This window comes from Microtus pennsylvanicus, chromosome 5 (assembly GCF_037038515.1).
Source record: "Microtus pennsylvanicus isolate mMicPen1 chromosome 5, mMicPen1.hap1, whole genome shotgun sequence".
Classification (NCBI taxonomy): Eukaryota; Metazoa; Chordata; class Mammalia; order Rodentia; family Cricetidae; genus Microtus; species Microtus pennsylvanicus.
This window is the reverse complement of record NC_134583.1, coordinates 125,423,154-125,444,267: the sequence shown is the minus strand read 5'-3', so window position 1 is coordinate 125,444,267 and position 21,114 is coordinate 125,423,154. Positions and strand designations below refer to the sequence as shown.

Here is a 21,114-nt window from a genome sequence, read left to right as displayed (position 1 = left end):
CTCCCGCATGGTAGCTCACAAGCCCTGCAATCAGTTTCAGATCTGATGCCCTCTTCTGACTTCTGTAGGCGTCAGGCACACATGTGGTCCACAACATACATGCAGGCAAAACACTGGCACAAAACAAAAATCAATCTTTAAAAAGGTGTCTGAGACAGCCTATGAGGCGGTGGCTGTAGGAAGATATCCCAGGAGTCTCTCTTCCTGTCACTCCTTCTAGACACTAGCAGAATCACATGATCACACCTGTCTGAGTTCCTGATACCTATGCCGTAGGAAGCAACTTTCTTTGGTCACTTTAATAACTGGGGTCTTGCTGAGCTCATGTACATTTTAGGGCCTGCCAAGTACTGACTATGCTCTTTTGACACCTCCACTTCATAAGGTGAAGCATCTACGGAAACTGTTAGTGTCCTTGTACAGAGCGAACCTAGACTTCCTGGAAAAGTGACTTGCTCCCAAAGAGGCACAAAAGCCCACAAATCTAGGGTTTACTCAGGGGAGCCCAAGGCGGTGCCTGCTATAGGCAACTGTGCTATCACAAGTCCTCAAAGAGGGCCGGGAACAATGGCCTCCCCACCACATTTGGGGTTGTGTCACATTAGTGAGAAGGCATTGGTCACTGTTAATTTCCACTACTTTAGGGGACCATCGTTGTTACAGCAGCTCCAGGCAAACAGTCCAGGCAGTAACCGGCAACATAAAGAACAAACGGGCAAGGTTCGTGGTGTTGCCAGGACAGGTACTAAGATATGGCGACAACAGAAGACAGCCTATGGGGTCTTGGTCACTGTAAAAGATCAAGTCCTAATGAGAGGATAGGGAGAGAACTCAGGAACCAGCACAGCACATCTCAAATGCCCGCCAGGACCTGGACAGGGACAGGCACATCACCAACACTTCTAAAGTCAGTAGCGGCATTCCACACCTGACTCATGTATTAGACATGAAATGAGTGCACTACCTCACATTAGAATCATCACCCAGCAATGTAAGCGGATCAAATGCCCCCTTATAAACACACATATGTAAGCTAAGTGGGCACCCCCCCTTGCTACACCAGGCCTCCTCAGAGCAGAACGGATGGGGATTCAGAGAGGGCGAGCAAGCACAGGCAACTCCTGACCTGCAGGATAAGGACGAAGTAGTCTACGGGTTTGTTGCGCTGGTAGAGGTAGCACTCAGGGCTTTTCTTGTTCTTCTCATCATACTTCAGCTCCTGGATGACATTGGGGTGCTTTAGCAGCCTTAGGAGGATCTTCTCTGACATCTGGGATGGGCTAAACGCTTCTACTTCTATAGACATAAACACAACTTGACATTACACTTCAAAGAAGGGCAGTTGAGGTGCTCAGATCGGAAGAACACTTGGAGACAACGATACAACACAGATGAACCAGACTTCCATTTGGTGATCCACTGGGGTCAGGTTACCTGGGAGAAATTACAGCAGTGGCATACTCATGTCTGGCCCTTTTAATCTTTCCTTTCTAACCTGCCATTGGCTTCTGTCTCGTATGAGTGCCCTATATCTCTGATTGATGGGAATGGGATTCAGTCATCAGCAGACTCCCTCCTTGAGAGCCAGGACACCCTTAAACACAAACCACAACAGCCTGACTGTTCGCCAACAGCCAAGGGAGGAACCACGGTCAGGAAGCATTGAGGGCGGGGCGGGGTTAGTGCCAATGCACAGACCTGGGTCCCACCTGCTCTCCCACACCGCTCTCCTGAGAATTCCAGGGACCGCCAGGAGAGAATCAGAATAAAAGCAAGGCCGTGCACACATCAACATGCACTCCGACTGGCCAACAGAGAAGGGAACGGTGGTCGGTACTGACAAAGACAGTTACTTCATTTAAAACAACAAAAAACTCAAAGCGGCTGACTCCAGGGTGCGAACATAAATGTGGACTTCGTGGTCTCTCAGAGGCAGAGTAGGGTAACACAGTTTTAAGTGTGGTTCTTCCACAATGAACAACAACAGTACCAGAATAGGAAGAGAATTATAGCAAAATATTGTTTAACTTATTTTTTGAATTAGATGCTATAAACAAAAGCTACAAATTCTGGATTCACGTTTGTGACTTTTTCATAGTTAAGACAGTACATTGCAGGGAATTTGGAAAATACAGAAAAATAAAGAAAATAAAAGTCCTCTGTAAGTTGACTGCTTAGATAGCCATTCCGAGCAATTTGGTGAGTATTTCTTTCTAGTGCTTTGCCTAGGCACATGTGCCTGCGTACGTATGTGTATGTGTACACACAGAGCCGTAAGTGTGGTCATGGCAGACACATACTCCAGTATCTAGGGGGTTTCTACTAAACAGGAAGTCATGGACACTTTCCATGTGTCTGACAGTGGGTGACATCCTGCCACGTGTGGCTGCTGACCTTTTAGGGCACTTGTATAAACACTGCACGTGGTTGAAACTTACTGGCCCATCTTGGAAACAGATGTCTTCTGTAAGCCTCTGGGAGCTTCCAGATTTTTCTCACATTTCCTTGGCCAACAGAGCTCACCCTTCACCTTAGAGGGCCATTTAGGGATGTGAGAGAATTAGTCTCTTAGGTCTTTCAACCTTGACCACTTGGAAGCAGTCAGTGCTGGCTGGACGGTGGCTTTAACCATGTGAACATTTGCCTCTGGATGGGGCCCAATTAACAATCTGACTTGAAGAAGCCACCAAGACACTCAGGCCAATCTTTCATTTCATCAAAATGGTAAAAGATAAGGATTTAATTCTGCATGTCTGTTTTCTTCTTTGAGTCTTAGCGCCTGCGTTACCACTGGTGTCCAACTGTTCTTCCAAGGCAAGCTGAAGAGAGAATTACTCAACTGTCCAATCAAACAAGGTGGCGCCTGGTTTGCACTGTCAGCCTACTCCGCCAGCGGGCTCGCGTGTGGGGCTGAGCTGGCGGGAGATCACCTGGCCTACCGTACACATGCAGTGTGGCACTAACATTCATCCTTACCTTTCAGACCAATTTTAAGTTACTGGTCCACCCCTGGCAAATGTCTCAGAGGGTTCATGCCGACACTGAACACAGGAGAGGAGAGAATTTAAAGAGAACAAAACAAAACAGAACAAAAACAAAAACAAAAAAACAAAACACAAAGTGGCATTACTTGTCACCCCATTTCCCAGCCCCCACCCCCAGCCCCCCAGTCAGCTTGGTGAGGAAGGCTCCAGGGCCTGCAGATCTCACACTGTGATAAGCGCACTTGCCTGTTGCTAGGAAACGGTGCATGGCCAGGAGAAGCTGCGGTGATATTTTAACCTTCATCTCGCTGTCAGTCTGCTTAAAGGCAGAGAAATCTTGCTTTCTTTCACGGTGGGCCACTTTCTTTTTCGTTCTGTTGTCAGCTGAGAGGGGGAAGCGGAAAGGAAAAAACAAAATTAAGGCTCTTTCTCGACGAAAGACACAAAACACACTGTTTTGATCTCTCCAGGGACCAGCGGACTGGGCAGAGAGCACAGCCCTGGGTCAGCAATGTCACAGCAGGAGACGGGACAGCCTTAGAGAGCACCCACAAGACACGACTGAGCAGACAGGATGAACCCCACAAGCAGCACACAGAATCACATAGCAGCAGACTGGCCTCAAATGCTACCAAAACCACTCCAGGGGAAGAACTGCCACAGGCTACACCTGCGGGAAGCTGTCTGTGCCTCCCTCGTCTCCTCAGTCCCAGGTGAAAGACAAGAAACACAAGAGATTTCTCAAGAAGAACAAGTCTCCTTCCAGGAATGCCCTGCTTCATTCCTGCCCCAGACTATGAGATGGTCAAGGTCAGGCAACCACGGAGGTGATCCGGGAGGAACGAACCAGCCTCCTCTGGAAAAGGCCAGAGGGAATACTCAGGCTCCGGCTACTGTTGCCAACTCCACTGCGCTTTTCTGCAAAAGCAGCTGTGGTAACTGAACCCACAGTCACATTGTACAGAAACTTCACTCTTGTTAATTTCTACATGTCACAAAGTAATTATTCTTCTGTTGTGTGTTTTTTTCCTCAGTCATCAAACATCATGAAAAGCCATTCTTGCCTTGTTAGGACATAAGAAGCCAGGTGGCAGACATTAATGGGCTGTGGTTTGCCAGGCCCTGATCTAGAAGGGATCTCCTACAAAGCTGGTTTTCTTTGTTTTTGTTCTTTTTTAAAGAATAAAGTGCTGATAAAGAAAAACTCAATGTAACAAGACCCCAGCTGTGTATAACGGCACTTACCTGTAATTTCAGCACTCAGAAGGCTAAGGAAGGAGAATTATATGGTCAAAGCTAGCCTAGGCTATAGTATGAAACTCCATCTCAAACGCCACTACTACCCACCTCAAAAGGAGGAGGAGGAGGAGGAGGAGGAGGAAAGGAAGAAAGGAAAGAAACAAGAACAATACATGAAGGACAAGGCCCCAGCTGCTGTCTCTGTCCCCAAGGCTCTGAGTTCCTCTGTCTCTGTCCCCAAGGCTCTGAGTTACCGCCTCTTGTCCAGGGTAAATGTCAATGGCTAGGCCTTCTGTAGGCTTCTACACTTCTACCTCAAGGTATTTTGAAAATTGGAAAGTGTAAATCAATATGAAGCTTAAAAATGATCTCTACTGGCGGCTAGCTGTTATCAGGACTGACCTGTCACCTAGATTGAGATAACACTAAAGACACAAGCTCTGCATTCCATACCAACAGGTCGTGCAACCCTTCTCCATGGAATGAGTCCCCTCACTGGGGGTTTAGTAACATTTAGTAACATTTCCATAAAAATATCTAAGATTTCATAACCATTTATATTGTCTTCCCAGCGGTAAGTGCTACCCCAGGGAAAGCAGAATATACAGAGATATACACTGGATCTGAATGAAGAGGGGCCGGTGACGTGGCTCAGGGGGTAAAGTCCCAAAGTTTAGCAAACCGAGTTGGAGCTCGGAACCCACGTAAGGCAAGGATAGGAAAGCCACGCCATGCCTGCGCTCTGCGAACTTGACACATGCGCTGCTGCACTTCTGGGCTCACTTACGTTGTGAAAGGATGAAAAGAACATGGACAAACACAGCACTCTCTACTAGGAAGCCTCTGTCTTCCAATATAAAAACATAGACAAGAATGCTATACAGATGTGAAGGGGACAGGACACATTTTTCAGAGACAATTCGTAGCAATTTAAAAGTCTTCCTTTCATTAGGTGCTACAAAACCTTGGTGATTTGAAAATGTCCAATGTTCCCTTGTAAAAAGACTAGACAAAATCACTATACAGAGATAAAAAATAACGACATCTTGAAAACTGCGGGCAAATGGATGGATCTAGAAAACATCACACTGAGTGAGGTAACCTAGACCAGAAAGACAAATTTCACATGTGCTCACTTATAAAAACAGCCTACAATTCACAATCCCAGAGAACCTAGACAACAATGAGGACCCTAAGAGAGACAAACATGGATCTAATCTACATGGGAAGTAGAAAAAGACAAGATCTGAGAAAATTGGGAGCATAGGGATCACGGGAGAGGGTAGAAGGGGAGAGGGGAGGAAGAGAAGGGAGTGGAGAAAAATGTACAGCTCAATAAAAACAATTTAAAAAAAAACCCACTCTCTTTTTGAGCAAGGCAAGTTTTTCCTGGATGCTGCAGGGCACCAGGATAGCACAAGTCCTATGGTAGGGGCTCTGTTTCAAAGCTGAGAGGATACTCAGGGTCCAGGTACTCCATGCCTACCCAGGAGCTTTGGGCCCTCCTTGGCATTCTTAACCTTTCAAAGAGCCCCATATGGGGATAGAGAGATGCCTCTGTGATTAAGAGCACTGGCTGCTCTTCCAGAGGACCCAGGTTCAATTTCCAGCACCAACATGGCAGCTCACAACCATCTGTAGCTCCAGTCCCAGAGGGTCTGATGCCCTCTTCTGGCATTCTTGGATACTGCGTGCCTGTGATACATGTGTGCAGGTATATACAAAAGAAACAAATTTTAAAAAGGAAAAGCCTCATATGATAAAAGTGGGGCTGAGGGAGGAGCCTGAAGATCCCTGGTGCAGGGAGCGCATTGTACACACCAATGAGACAAGCTGCAGGTCCAATACTCAGGGCAAATTCACACCTGCGTCTGCCCCCGCCTGACCTAAATACTTACCATTCCCACCTGCCCTTCAATATGAAGGCAAACAAGAAATCTATATTCTCCATGTGTTTGGGGGTGGGCACCTGTGCATGCATCTGTGGAGGGCAGAGGTCAACACTTGAATGCTGCCTGTCTTATTTATTATCTTGGAAAAGGGGTATCTACTGACCCTACAGCTCACCAGCTGGCTTGAGGAGTCACGTCCCCCATAACACTATTTTCGAGTCTCTGGCTTCCAGCACTGAATCTCTGGTGTACGACCACTCCCAGCTTTTCTGTGGGTGCTCACGTTTGCACAGCCCTCATCCCACCACCGGCGCCATCTCCACACTGAATTCTCACTGCACACATTGCTGCCTGCCCCTCCTGCGTCACACCCGGCGTTACTGTCCCAGCCAGCTATCCTTGCTTAGCTTACCTGCTCCGGACCCATAAATGCTGGAACAAGGACATATAACCAGCTGCCACCTATCAATTTAACTAAACAAATTCTCTTGTTAAATATATGAATCACAAACTTAAGAAGAAACAAATTTAGTTGAAAGCACTTTGCCTAGCTGTGTAACATAAACCAGCATAGATGGATGTACAAGTGTCTGAAAGCCGAAAGCAGTTTCTGTCTCGGGTGTGGACTCACTGCCAGGAGAAGATGCCTCCGGAAGAGAAACCCCACTCAATGCCACTGAATCTGCCTTTTCTTCCACTTTGGTAAAAGCGCTAGGCGATGCTAAGAGGCAGCACGAACTGGCACACAAACAGAGGGCCCAACACTGGGGAGTGTGTAAACATCAGCGGGCAGCAGCAAAGGTCTGGTAACACACACACACACACACACAGTTACTTACTGTACAGGTCTGTCTCATCCAAGATTTCAGATTTGATGATTTCTTCAATCACGTCTTCCAAGGTGACAATTCCCAGAACTTCATAAAACGGGTCCCCTTCACCCTCATTGTTCACTCGCTGCACAATGGCCAGGTGAGATTTACCTTTAAAGACAGAAGACAAAGTTGCAGAGGTCACTTTACAGTTCCTTAGCAGGCTCCTTAGACACCTTAGAAATGGCCGCAAACATTTCTTCTCTTTCTGTGTGGGGAGCAAGCTTGGGCCTTGTTTGCTCCACCATTCTGCCAGGTCAAACCGGTTGTCTTTCTCATCACTCCCCACATTATTTTTGACACAGTTTCTAGCTGATTCTCCAGGTTGGCTGACCAGCGATGGACCCTGGACCCTTCCTCCTGCCTCCACCTTCCCAGTGCTGGAGTTAGAAAGCACACATTGCTGCACCTGGCATTCTCTTTCATTTGCGTGTGTACATATGTATGGTATGTGTATGCGCGCCTGCTTGCATGTGTGTGGGCTCATACGTGTGTGGAGACCTGAAGCTGGCCATCAGGTAGCCTCTCCCATCGCTCTTCACTTACTGTGGCAAGGTCTCCCACTAAGGCCTGACCTCACAGAATCTGGCTCAGCTAGACAGCCAGCTTACCCCAGGGTTCCTGTCTCTGCCTCTGGAAGTCACCACGCCTGCCCAACTTTTAGATAAGCTCTGAGGATCTGAACTCCAGTCTTCATGATGATGTGGTAAACACTTCCTCTGCTCGGCCATCTCCCTATCCCTCGTGCTCTTTATATGGGTGCTGTGGGTTCAAACTCAGACCCCAGTGTTTGTGTGGAGCTATCTTCTACAGCCCCTGGAAGCATTTTTAAAATCAGATAATTATAAAAGTCTGTTTCAGCATTTTTAACGTGTCAGTCTGACAACCAAACGGACGAGGCTTCCTGAACCATTAACACAAGGATAAATTGTCCACGGGCTGCCTCGTACCTAGCTCTTTGCTTCCTAATGGACGAGGCCTAGACACCATCAGCTCTGTGACACATTGACAGTTCTCTCAAAAGGAGCGAGAACACCATGGATCTCCAGGGAGGTCCAAGACAAGACCCTTGAGGCAGTGCCGTGTCCCCCAAGTTCTAAGATGTGAATGGCCTTCTCCACGGTGCTGATTCTGGAGCACAGTGCAAAGAGCCCACTCGTCTCAGAATGCCACCACAGAAACAACAGCCATCACCACCCATTGGCACACACCCACAGTAGGAGGGAGACCCCGTCTCCAAGAACGTCTTCACCACAGCAGTACAAAGTAGATCCTTACACCAAAAGTGGGACCTGAGACACACAGCGCAGTCTAATGTGACAACTGCTGCCTTGAGAGAAAGGCAATTATGGGTTTGCTGTGAGCTGCCTTCAACACACTTCACCTTTGTGGTGCTGGGAAGGAACCCATGACCTCAGACATGCCAGGCGAAGGCTTTACCACTGAGCATGCTTCCACCCAGGCCACGTGGACAGAATGATGGCATCAAACTGCAGCTTAGACAGGGTCTCTCGTAGACACTGTGAAGGGTATGAACAAAGCGGACTTATTTTGTCAAGAAAAGCCACAGGAAGAATTTGATGTTAATGATTTAAAAAAATTGTAAATTCAGTAGAAAATTATAATTCTAAGAAACTCACATCCATCGTCATGACTTTTGTTGTTGTTTGTTTGTTTGTTTGTTTCAAGACAGGGTTTCTCTGTGTTACAGCTCTGGCTGTCTTGGAACTCACTTTGTAGACCAGGCTGGCCTCAAACTCAGAGATCCGCCTGCCTCTGCCTTCCGAGTGCTGGGATTAAAGTCACGCACCACCACCACAAGGCTCACCATCATGACTTTGATAGCTTCTTAGTAAAGGCTTTTGTGTACAATGAGTATGTGTGTACATGTGCGTACAAGATAGGAGTGTGGCTGAGGAGGCCAAGTGTGTCTTCTTCGTTGATACTTTCCTACTGTTTGAGACAGGGGTCTCACTGAGCCTGAAAGCTCACCAACTGGTTAGACTGCTGGCCTGTCAGCCCTTAGAGCAGGGCTGGTATTACAGGCATGTACTGACAATGACCTGCATCCTAGGTGAGCGCTGGAGATCCAGGTCCAGGGCTTCATCATTTCCCAGCAAGCATTTTAGCCAGCAGGCCATTTCCTGAGTCATTCAGTAAATGCTTCTTTGATGAGCTGGATGGTCACAGTAATGAATGCAACCTTTAAAATAGTGAGCAATCTTTTAAAAGATTTATTTTAAAAGACCTATAAAACTGGGTGAGCCAATTCTTTTTAGATTATGTTTTTATTTTATGTGTTGGATGCTTTGCCTGCATGTACGTCTGTGTATCGTGTGTATGCCTGGTGCCCATGAAGGTCAGAAAAGGATGTTGGGCCCCTGGGACTGGAGCCGTGAGTCACCAGTGTGGGAACTGAACTCAGGTGGGTCCTCTGGAAGGGCAGCCAGTGTTCTTAACTGCTGAGCCATTTCTCCAGTCCTGCTCATTTTTCTTACTATGGCAATAATGTGAGAATTATGCATGGATAAAAAATCCCGAGAATAAGATAAAACAATGGATCTTTTAAATTTTTAATTTTAAATTATGTGTATATGAGGTTAATTTATGTGGGTCCATGCATGTGAGTGCAGGTGCCTGTGGAAACCAGAAGGAGACATCAGAACCCCTAGAGTTACAGGCAGGTTGTGCAGCCAACAAGGGTGCCGGGAAGTGACGTAGAGTCCTCTAGAAGAACATGGTGTGCTCGTTACTATTCAACCATCATCTTCCCAGCCCCACAACAGACTTTAGACAGAAACATTAACAGATGAGTAAGGACCGAGGTAGGTGGAATGCCACAAACAAAAAGCAACCTAGGGCCACTGAGGTAGCTCAGCAGCTACAAATGCTTGCCATACAAGTACCGTGGTAGAGAAAACTGGTTTCTCTGACCTCTACACATGCACGCACACACCTGCGCTTTCTCCCTGCACACACATGCAAGTACAAATAAAATTTAAACAAACCAAAACCAAAAAAGCAAACAACCTTGGACTTAAGAAAAGTCACAGATCCCCTACAGAGAATTCCTAGACTCTTCCCGGGCTCCCACTGTCACGCCTTGCATTGTCATGGCACCGCGGTCACCAACTGTCTCAACTCCAGACTCTTTGTTTGGACTGCAATGACTTTTCTAAAAAACATTTTTTTTTCTTTTTCACTGTCCAGCACCCCACTGTCCAACTTGCCATGGCTCCCCAGTCTCCTACGGCCTACAGCACCCACAGCAGCTGCTTAGTCTGTGTCTCATGACTTGGAGCACCTTGAGGCTCGCTGCTCAGACCCCTCCAGGCAGCAGCCCTATCCCACCTCCCAGAGAGGCACAAGTCGGCTCTGTGTGGACTGGCTGCAGAGAGGATATTCCTCCTCTAATGCAGTCCTCAAAATTCTGCAAAGATTCCAAGCAAAAGAGTGACTGGCACAGAGTATCCAAAGTCCATCAACAGGACTTCAGGTCTACGGCGTGGACAACCTGGAAGAAACTTCTACTGGGCAGGGGGTCATGTGCGTGCCCTTTAATCCCAGCACTCAGGGGAATCTCTGTGAGTTTAAAGCCAGCTTGGTCTAACAAAGCAAGCTTTAGGACAGCCAAGGCTGAATAGAGACCTTGTCTCCAAAAAAAAAGAAATAAAACATCTGCTGGACTAGGATATGGCTCCGTCAATGAAGGGCCTACCCCATCAGCACGGGGATCAGAACATGGATCTCCAGATCCCACGGCTCCGTCAATGAAGGGCCTACCCCACCAGCACGGGGATCAGAACATGGATCTCCAGATCCCACAGCTCCGTCAATGAAGGGCCTACCCCATCAACATGGGGATCAGAACATGGATCTCGCACGAGTCTGCAATGCCGTTGGGGCAGCAGAGACAGGCAGGCCCCTACACTCACTGGCTTCCTGGTCTGGGGAACTTGAGGACCATGAGACTATAAATGTAAACTGATTGAAGAAAGAGACCCAAAGTCTACCTCTGGCCTCCACACAGACAAACACATACACTAACAAGTACATACAACACACACAAACCCCACACTCAGCAAAACGGAGTTTGGGTGTAAAGTCGAGTGTTTCATACACTCCAGCAGACTCAGCACTGCCGAGTGAAGGCAGGAGAACGAGTCCAGATCCTCACACCCAGCTGGACTCGTAACAGACACAAGAACATCTAAACATGACATCACTCCTAGTTTTCTGTTTTGGGAAACAGCTATATTAAAAAAAATGCTATTTATGTTAACACACAATAATGGATTTATTACTGGCCTTTAAAATGGCTTGACAGGTAAATATGTTTTAAGTTTCATGGTTTTAAATTCGCATACAGTAAATATCAAAAGTTATAATCCATATAATAGAAGTTTAATTGTTTTTTCCTTTTTTTTTGAGAGAGAGTTTCTTGGTATAGCTTTGGGGCGTGTCCTGGAACTAGCTCTTGTAGACCAGGCTGGCCTCGAACTCACAGAGATCCGCCTGCCTCTGCCTGCAGAGCTGGGATTAAAGGTGTGCGCCACCACCGCCTGGCTAATGTTTTTTTTAATTAGTTATTTGTGTGTATGTGTGTGTATGTGTGTGTATGTATGTGTGTATGTGTGTGTATATGTGTGTGTGTGTAAGTGTGTGTATGCGTGTATGTATGTGTGTATGTGTGTGTATGTGCGTGTGCTGCATGCGAGTCAGAAGACAGCCTTTGTGGTCTGGAGTCAGTGCTCCTCTGCTTTCTGCTGGGTTCCAGGAGCTGACCTCAGGAAGGCAGGCTTTCCAGCAAGTTCCTTTATCTGCTGAGTCACCTCTCTGGCCCTTTATGAATCAAAAGGATCTGTTAAACTCAACAAATTAAAAGGACCACGTGGCAGTGCCTGGTGTTGCTACTCTAAAGGATGGGTGAGGGAAGAATGTGGGCTCCCGGGTTCAACAGTCTTGGATTTGAACTCCAGCACTGCCTGTTCCCCACCCCCGCATCAGGAGTTGATAACCACACATGCGAGTATTTCTGAGTCTCCTTATCTCTCAAACCAGGCTGTGGTAACCGCTCCTGCGCAGGGCTGGTAGGAAGGCTGATACCCTGCACAGTGGTGCCCACAGCCCACTGGGGTAACTCACTGTTACGGTAACTCGTCTGCCCAAGTCTAAGGCACCATCAACCTATTTCCAGCTTAATGCAAAGAATAGAATCCAAGAGTGACTAAGAGAAAGGTTTCAATTTCAGAATAGTCTTTTAAAACACAAAAAGACATTTCTCAAACAAAATATTGGTTTTCTCAAAGCATCTAAAATAAAATGATAAAGGAGTTAGATATAAACATGACATGAAAACTTCAAAATCAGTTAACGTTTGCATAACTTTTAGAAAATGACAAGGAGAGCTTTAACTTAACATAAGGCTAGGCGACCTTCTGAACTGGGTAGGCTCACCTAAACTCAACCAGCCAGCCACACTACGAACAGTCCCTGGGGACCCGCTGGCTCAGGCTCCCAGTACTCAGAAGTAGCCCTGGCTCTGCAGGATGGCTGGCCCCGCTGCACCCACAAACCCATGCCTCTACCCTGCTAATTGCCGAAATTTGTGTTGTGTCAGACAATTAGGTAGTCTAACAGTTTTGTCCCTAGCAAGCTCACATTCAAAGAAAGGAGGATATTTTGAGCAAAAAAAAACGTTGGAGAAACTTAGGAGTCACCGACATAAACCAAGCAGGAAGCCAAGTCCGCTCTGGCCTAGCCAGTAGGCCAGTAGGTTTCTCACATCTGCCTTCCCAAGGACCCAGCATAAGCAGTTAAAAATTCTTGGTGAATGCTGTCTGTCGAAAGTTGAATTCTTTTGCTATTCCCAGCTTGTGATCATTTAAAAGGAATTTTCCAAAGCAAGGTCTAATATTAGACTCAAAATGAACTTTCCATTCCACTGAGGCGCTACGTTCAGCAAAGCAACTACTGCATAATCAGATTGTCTCGGAGCGACTCGTTTACATGCATATGGACATACTTGAAATACCAGCCCCAGAGCACACGGATCTGATCTGGGAAAGGCCTTACTCCACGAGAAGCCATTTTTGTGAATTAGGCTTCTTGGACTGAAAATGAAGTTTTCTTCTGAGCCCCTCACAACCACTCGCGCCCTCACCTCTAACTTGTAAGCTTTTGCCCTGCCCCACAGTCAGGCTCTCTTAGCTCTGGAACTCCTGGGGAGAAGTCCTGTTTCCTGAGCCCACTTCCCGGTGTGCAGCTCAAAGGGGGCATTTGGGGCTCTCTGGGGACTGTCATTGGAGGACCTGCCTCACCCACCCCTCACTGTGGGAGTTTGAGTCTTTAGGCTTCACCTGGAGATAAAAGACAAAGGCAAATAACTTTCTAAGAAAGAAAACTGGAAAAGTCAACCTTTTCTTTTCATTTGAGAGGTCTCCTTCCATAGCTTGGACTGACTTCAAACTCACGGCAATCCTCCTGCCTCAGCTGCAGGGTTGGAGGAGTTAAATGGAAATGGAAAGCAGAAAAGCAACATAAAGGTAAACAAACGGGGTGTGCGGTGGTGTGGACCTATGATACCAGCACCTGGAAGAGGAGGCAAGAGGCGCAGGGTCAGAGGTTATCCTTCCTTAGCTACACGACAAGTTCTTCACCAGCTTCAAACACATGAGCCCGTGTCTCAAAGACTCAATAACCTAAATATGAGAGAAAGATTAAAAATGAATAAATCTAACTTATAAAAAATAGAAATACAGGTGAGTAGGCTCAGGGGGAAAAGTACTTGGCACCAAGCCTGACACACACTCAACGTCCCCTCCACAATAAGCAAAAAATTAAAATAATAAGGAAATCAACAAAATGTGCAGTTTTTAGTCTTAGACAATGCTAAGACTTTTAAATATGCACAGAGGTTTAAAAACTAAATGAATCATTTATAAAATAAAGCACAGGGCCAGGGATAAGGCTCACTCGGTAGAATGCTCGACTGGCTTCAGACTCTGGCACAACCCAGAGCAGGATGGGGTGGTGCACACTGAAGCCCCAACACTGAGGAGGTGCTAGCAGGATGATCACATGTTCACGATCACCTTCTGTTACATACAGAGCTGCAGGTTAGCCTGGGCTACACACGCACACACAAAAATGCATGAATTGCTGGCATGAGGCTTGGGAAGGGCCTTCTTCAGCACAGCTACAACGTGTTTCAGTATTGTAGTTACTTTCAACTGTTCTGTATTTAAATCCCTAACCCCTGGCTTCCTAGCTGGGTCCTTAAATGGGACCACAAAGTGGGGTGAAAGAGAAAAATCTAATTTCAGAGTGCAAGGCTTTCTGGTTGCAGCCATGCTGGATTCAGAATTGTGACATGATTATGAAATCACCAGCTGGATGGTTCCCCAACTACATGTACTCAAGACAGAGCCTTGTACAGGTGGAACTTAAGAACCAAGTCTTCACGGTGAGGTAGGACCAGGTAGTTCATGCAAAGTAGAGTAAGGATCAGATTTCTCCTCCATTCCCCAAGTATCAAAATGTCTTATTTATGTTTTTCTCTGTGGCTGGTAAGCCAGCCCAGAATGCTGGGGTCACCACACCAACATGCTGGGGTTGAGTGTTTCTCTGTTCTGCCAGCCAGCTCCCAAGTAATAACACGAGAATTATTATTATTTATGAAAGTTTGGCCTTATTTTAGGCTTGTCCCACTAGTTCTTATAACTTAAATAAACCTATTTATTTAAATTAACCTATGTTCACTGTGTGGCTTTTCACCTCCCTTTCATTCTGCATGTCCTACTCCCTGTCTGGCTGGTATCTATCTCTCTTGCACCTCAATAACTCCTCCTACTTCCTCTCTCTGCCCAGAAGTCCTGCCTATACCTCCTGCCTAGCTATTGGTCATTCAGTTCTTTATTAAACCAATCACAGCACTGCATCTTCACAGTGTGCAAATACCCCACAAGAGTTGGGCCAAATATTTGGTGTCAGAAACCATCTGTATTTTGATCATCAGTGGATGTCAATACCCAGCAGGATTAGGCTGACAGGAGTATGTGTCACCCGCTGCCTGATGAAAAGACAAACGCCTTTGCTCTCCTTCCTTGCTGGCAGTGACGTGAAATTCAGCAGTAGACAAACTGAAACAGTTGGGGAAGGGAGCCAAGGGGGTGGGTGAAGTAGATGAAGTTAGGAACAAGCACACACAGCTGTACTAATAAAAAAAAATGACATCCAGTAGTCAAAAAGCCCTAATGATCTGAGCACGAGGCAAGGGGAACCTGTGGGGTCTTCAGACATGACTCAGGGCAGGAAGTAAATAAACAGGCAATCCTGTAAAGAGAAAGGAGTCGGAATTTCAGATTTGCCATTACTGCTGCTCCGCACAGCTCCAGGGGGCACCATCAGCGTGGGACGTCACCACTTCCTGGCTCACCAAGGATAGAGCAAATGAAATGCTTGGCAGGCCTCCTAACAAAGCTACAGTAGGAACTCAACAAACAGGAATCAATAAAGTTCCCAAGAGGCAGCTCTATGGGACTAATGAAGAAAGAAATGAGTGTTCTCCAAGCCCGAGCTCTGGTCCCAAATAACTAATACTCTGAGATGGGAAATAGAACTTAATGGCTGGAGTTAAGATCTCCAAGGAAACTAGACCATGTTAGTCAAGAAGTCAACACACTTTAAATATCCTGAGAAGTGGGTTTAATCTGACTTAGAACAAATGAGCAGAGTGAGCAGCTGAGAGCTGCCTAGAACATCACATATGGGTCGTAAAACACTCTAAGTACCAAGGGCTCAACAGCCACACCAGCTCACTTATTCATTCAACAGATTGAACTCAATAAATGCCCAGGCTCACTTCACAGGAAACAGAACAAAGCTTTGGCTCTCAAGGAACATTCTAGCAGGAAGGCAGACACTAAGAGAAACATAGAGAGGCACAAGGGATTGGGCTTGATGTGTTGTGAGGAGGGAAAAGGTGTGTGGGGGTCACATTTAATATGGCATGAGGAAGGCCTTCCTACCAAGCAAAACTGAGGGACACGAAGGAGCCAAGCAAGTAGACGTGGTGGGTAGTATGTGGGTAGAGGAACAGCAGAGGCCCTGGCGGGAAGAGACAAAGCCAGTGTGGAACCGAACCAGCACAGGAAGGAGTTAATGGGCACATAGGGCAACGCAGTCTGTGCACAAATCAGATGGCTGCCTTCACAGTCCACTTGACTGACTTAGTACCACCAGCTGGGAGGTGATGCACTCCTTCAGTCCCAACCCTCAGGAGGCAGAGGCAGGTGAATCTCTGAGTTTAGGGCCAGCCTGGTCTAAAGAGCAAGTTCCAAGACAGCCAGGGCTACACTGAGAAGTCCTGTCTTAAACCACCCCTACACACACAAAAAAGGGGGAAAACCCCACAAATCACTTGGAGATACGCTCTGAGCTGGTCTGTGACAGTTTCCAGGGAGGTTTCACTGAGGGAGGGAAGCCCGTTCCACTGGCTAGGGTTTTATGCTGTATATAGAGTATGTGTGTGTATGTGTGCACATGCGTGTGTGTGTATGAGAGCACATGTGTGTGTGCGCGCACGTATGCACGTGTTTGTATGTGGGTATGTGCGTGTGTGTGTGTGTGTGTGTGTGTGTGTGTGTGTGTGTGTGCAAGTGCATGCGCATGCTGAGCACCAGCTTCACTGCTCTCTGCATCTGGAATGTAAACACAGTGTGACCCGCCACCTCACACTCCACTGCCAGGAGGCACCCTCAAACCACGAACCCGAACCAACCCTTCTTAAGCTGTGCTTTGCCAGTATCTGATCCCAGCAGTGAGAGAGAAGCTATCACACCGCTGTAGCACGAGTTCTAGTTGTTCTTAATCAAAACCTGGAGTCAGATATTAGAGGGAAAGCGGAAAGGTCAGAGAAACAGAGCAATCCGCCACTAGAGAGACCGGTTACCTCTACTGAATCCTCAGACCAAGAGGGCAACACTGTCCTCAGATTGCTTCAGACTGCAATGACCCTTATATTCCTCTCTCCACCCAGCCATACTGCTCCTGTCTCCACCTCCCTAGTGCTGGAATTAAAGGCTTGATCCCAAGTACTGGAATCACCTTTGTGTGAGGTCTGTTCCTCTTATTGACTGGCTCAATTTCGGTAGTCCATGGTGGCCTTGAACTCACAGAGACGCCTGTGTCTGCTTCTGTCTCCTGAGTGCTGGGATTAAATATGTGAGCCACAATCACCTGGCCTCTAGTGGCTTTAGCTCTGCGCTCTGATCTTCAAGCAAGCTTTATTTGTTAAAATACAAACAAAATATCACTCCACACCATGATACAGACTCCAGCTTTTACTCTGGGATAGCGTGTCACTGGATGGTTCTGAGCAGAACAGGGCTGTGATCTACATGGCATTTTAAGGGTCATCCCGGCTACTGTGTTGACAGTCCTGAGCAGCTAGGGAAAAAGAGCAATAGGGCAGGATGGGAACAGCGAGGCCAGAGAGGAGGTTGCTTCATGCTCCAAGTGAGACAGAGATGGGGGCGTGGACGGGATGGTGGTAACGATGGTGCAGGCTTGAGTGTACTCTTCTTGACTGCTCACAGAACAGCCAGAGACTTGACCGCATCAGTACCTAGCTGGCTTCCTAATGCTGCGACCCTTTAATACATACAGTTCCTCGTGCTGTGGTGACCCCAACCATGAAATTATTTTCATTGCTATCTCATAACTGTAATTTTGCTGCTGTTACGAATCATAATGTAACTATCTGTGTTTTCCAGTGATCTTAGACGAACCCTGTGAAAGGACCCCCAAAGGGGTTGTGACCCACAGGTTGAGAACCACTCATCTCGTCTGTGGTACATTCTCTACACTGAACAGGAAAGCCGAGGCCTGCAAGCTCACTGCCTTGATGCAAGCTTGCCCTACCACGCGGCACCTGGACTCTGGGATGCCTTGGCTCTCGAGCGGTGTCGCTCTTGACAGAAGAAAGAAATGGGCCCTTTTCTCACCCATTCCCCCCTCAGCCGACAGATGCAGAAACCCAGAGAAAAACCCTCCATCACAAGTCATACAACTCATATGAGAAGCAACTTTTTCATGAATTTTCTAGCAAATGCACAGATGTAAGCTTACACGTGCCTTATATATCTACTGTCTGCTGTGGTGATTGATCTGCTATCACAGTAAGAGCTACAGGGACTCAACTTATCAAAGGAGAAGTAACGTGATTGAATTTCATTTAGGGAGTTAGCACCTAGCTATTTCTGTACTCCTCAACGCTGAAGTAAAAATAAAATGGCAAACTTCATGGTTCTTTCCTTAAGTGCTTATTTTACCTTACTGTCCCCACTAGAACTAAGTACATTTTTTCCAACTGAATTTTCCCACCATAAAGTAACCAGAAAAATGTGACCCAGATCTTAAAATAGTGCTCCATAAACAATGTGTGCGTGTATATATAGAAGCACTTGCTGTATATAGAAGTCACTGGGTCTAAAGGATGAGAGCTGCCGCTATTCTAGGACACAAGAGTCCCGACCTTTACCAAAAGCATTATTAGTTCCAAAAATCCCAAGGCTGATGAGTAAGTGGCCATTGGAACCTCTTCGTGGGGCCACGCCTCCACACAAGCTCCAGTGACCTACCCCAGAGAGGCCTGAGCCCGAGGACGTCGGCTTCTGTGACACAGACATGACTTCTCGATAAGACCACGCAGTTGTTAGAAATCTGAATTATCTGCTAATGCAGATAGGTGTGGGCTGATAGGGAGCGGCACGTTTCTCCAGGGGTTGGCTTCTCCTACCCTTTAGTTACTGGAGCAACTCTGAGGGCAGGGCAGGGCAGTGGCTGCTGACTGGGTAAGCATGCCCTATGGACACACATTCACATGTATGCATCTATGGACATGGTTAGAAGCAGGGGCACCCCATCAGCAGTGCACATTCTCCGATTGAATTCTTAGCACCTTTTGGGAAAACAGACAGAAAAAAATCAAAGAGAAACAGAGTAGAGAAGTCTTTTCCCCCAATGGCTGAGCAGTCTTAGGTGCAGAACACTGCACACCGTGGGCAACTTTGAGTGCCCTGGCATTGTAGCCAGTACCTGCCCTCAGACACACACACACACACACACACACACACACACACAACACACACACACACACAGACACACACAACACACACACACACACACACAACACACACACACACACAGACACACACAGACACACACAACACACACAACACACACACACACACACACACACACACACACACACACACACACTGTGGCCTCTCAAATGGTCTCAAAGTTCCTAAGCACCATTTCCTAACTTTGGAGCACAGCATGGGCCCCTCCTCCCCGTTCTTCAGCCTAGAATCTTACAGCCCTAAAATTACTAGGGAAATGGAAAATGCCATCCCATCCCAAGTATCTTTTGTATATATGTGTGGTGCTGGAGACTGACCCAGCTTCACTCATGCAGAGAGCATTCTGCAATGAAACTCCACCCCAGGCCTGAGATGTAAGACGTTTGAAAGAGTTGGTTGTAAACTTCTATTTATTTATTTTTTTTTTTTTTTGGTTTTTCGAGACAGGGTTTCTCTGTGGTTTTGGAGCCTGTCCTGGAACTAGCTCTTGTAGACCAGGCTGGTCTCGAACTCACAGAGATCCGCCTGCCTCTGCCTCCCGAGTGCTGGGATTAAAGGCGTGCGCCACCACCGCCCGGCCGGTTGTAAACTTCTAAACATGCTTTCCAGATGCGCAGTTGCATTTCGCTTCTCCATGAAGGGTTCTACAACATAAGACCATTAGCATTGTGTGCTGAGAAAAACTAATACCGGGCTAGCACAGTCTACAGTCCTATCAGCAGGGATCCGGGGAGGAGCTGCTCCCACAAGGATGTCAGTGTTTCCATAGCACAGTCTTCAAGTGCACCAGAATCTCACATACTGCATGGTACACACACCTGCGTGCAAATACTTAGTGTGCAGGTAACTCTACAAACTACAAAGTTACTGAAATCTCTTGGACATTCTTTTGGGGGGAGGTCATTTCGAGACAGAATCACAACTAGCTCTCCCAACCGCCAAACTTACTATGTTGCCAAGGATGACCCAGAACTCCTGATCCTCCCTGTCCGCACCTCCCAAACCCTGGGATTACAGGGTGTGCCACCATGCTACTTGCCATGTGTCTCAAGGTTCTTGTGTCTCACACAAGAAACGAGCATATCCAGATGGGCAAAGCTGCAAGAAAACTTCATTGAGAGTTGAAGTGATGGTGCAGATCAGAAACAAGCATGCCGTCAAAGACAGCAGCTCACGTGAGTGCTCACTCAAGGGGCCTGACTATCGTCTGGGGCTTCCTTTTTTATATATATTCCTTATATTTTGACTGACCGACTCGGTTTACAAGGTTAGCTATAGGCAGATGTCTAGTCCCTTGAGAAAACATGAAGTTTTTAGAGACAAGGGCTCATGTAGTATAGGTTAGTCCTGAATTTGCTATATAACTGTCTTAGTCAGGGTTTCTATTACTGTGAAGAGATACCAAGACCACAGTGACTCTTATACAGGAAAACATTTAATTGAGGTGTCAGCTAACAATTTGAGAGATTCAGTCCATCATCATCATGGCAGGGTCCATGACAGCTGGGAGTATGGCAGCCTGCAGGCAGACATGTGCTGGAGGTGTGCACCACCATGTCTGCCTCCAAGAGAACTGTACTATTTTCTCTGATGAAATAAGCACTTCGCCTCTCCTGGCAGGGACTTTTAACGAACTTTTAAGAAAAAAAAAGTTTATCAATAGGACATCTGTCAATCAAAAGAATTTGTGCTATATGAACACAAATATGTGCTATATATATTTTGAGCTGGGGTTTCATTATGTTGCCCACGCTGGTCCCCTCAGGCTCCTGAGTATCTGGAATTCCAGAGGTACCTGTCTACATGTACTGTGTGCAACCCTGCTTCCCTAGCTGAAGCACACACAAATGGTGTAGAACCATGTTTAGACAGATGCTGTCGTGTCCTGAGCCTTGGCCTCCCCCACAGCGTCTGCAGAGGCACTTTGTGGCAGTATTGATTTTCCAGACAGCTTCTCCATGGCTTCTCCCAGTGAGACAAA

The 21,114-nt window shown here is 46.9% G+C and overlaps 1 protein-coding gene across 1 annotated transcript in view; it reads right to left on the bottom strand.

Moving 5' to 3' along the window:
• Nucleotides 1-21,114, bottom strand: part of Cnnm2 (cyclin and CBS domain divalent metal cation transport mediator 2) — a 127,731-nt gene that overhangs the window by 29,562 nt on the left and 77,055 nt on the right. The window contains exons 2-4 of the mRNA XM_075974310.1: nucleotides 6,955-7,098; nucleotides 3,231-3,368; nucleotides 1,127-1,296 (exon numbers count right to left, since the gene is read on the bottom strand). Of these exons, the coding sequence (XP_075830425.1) occupies nucleotides 1,127-1,296; nucleotides 3,231-3,368; nucleotides 6,955-7,098 (452 nt within the window). The remainder of the gene's footprint in view (nucleotides 1-1,126; nucleotides 1,297-3,230; nucleotides 3,369-6,954; nucleotides 7,099-21,114) is intronic.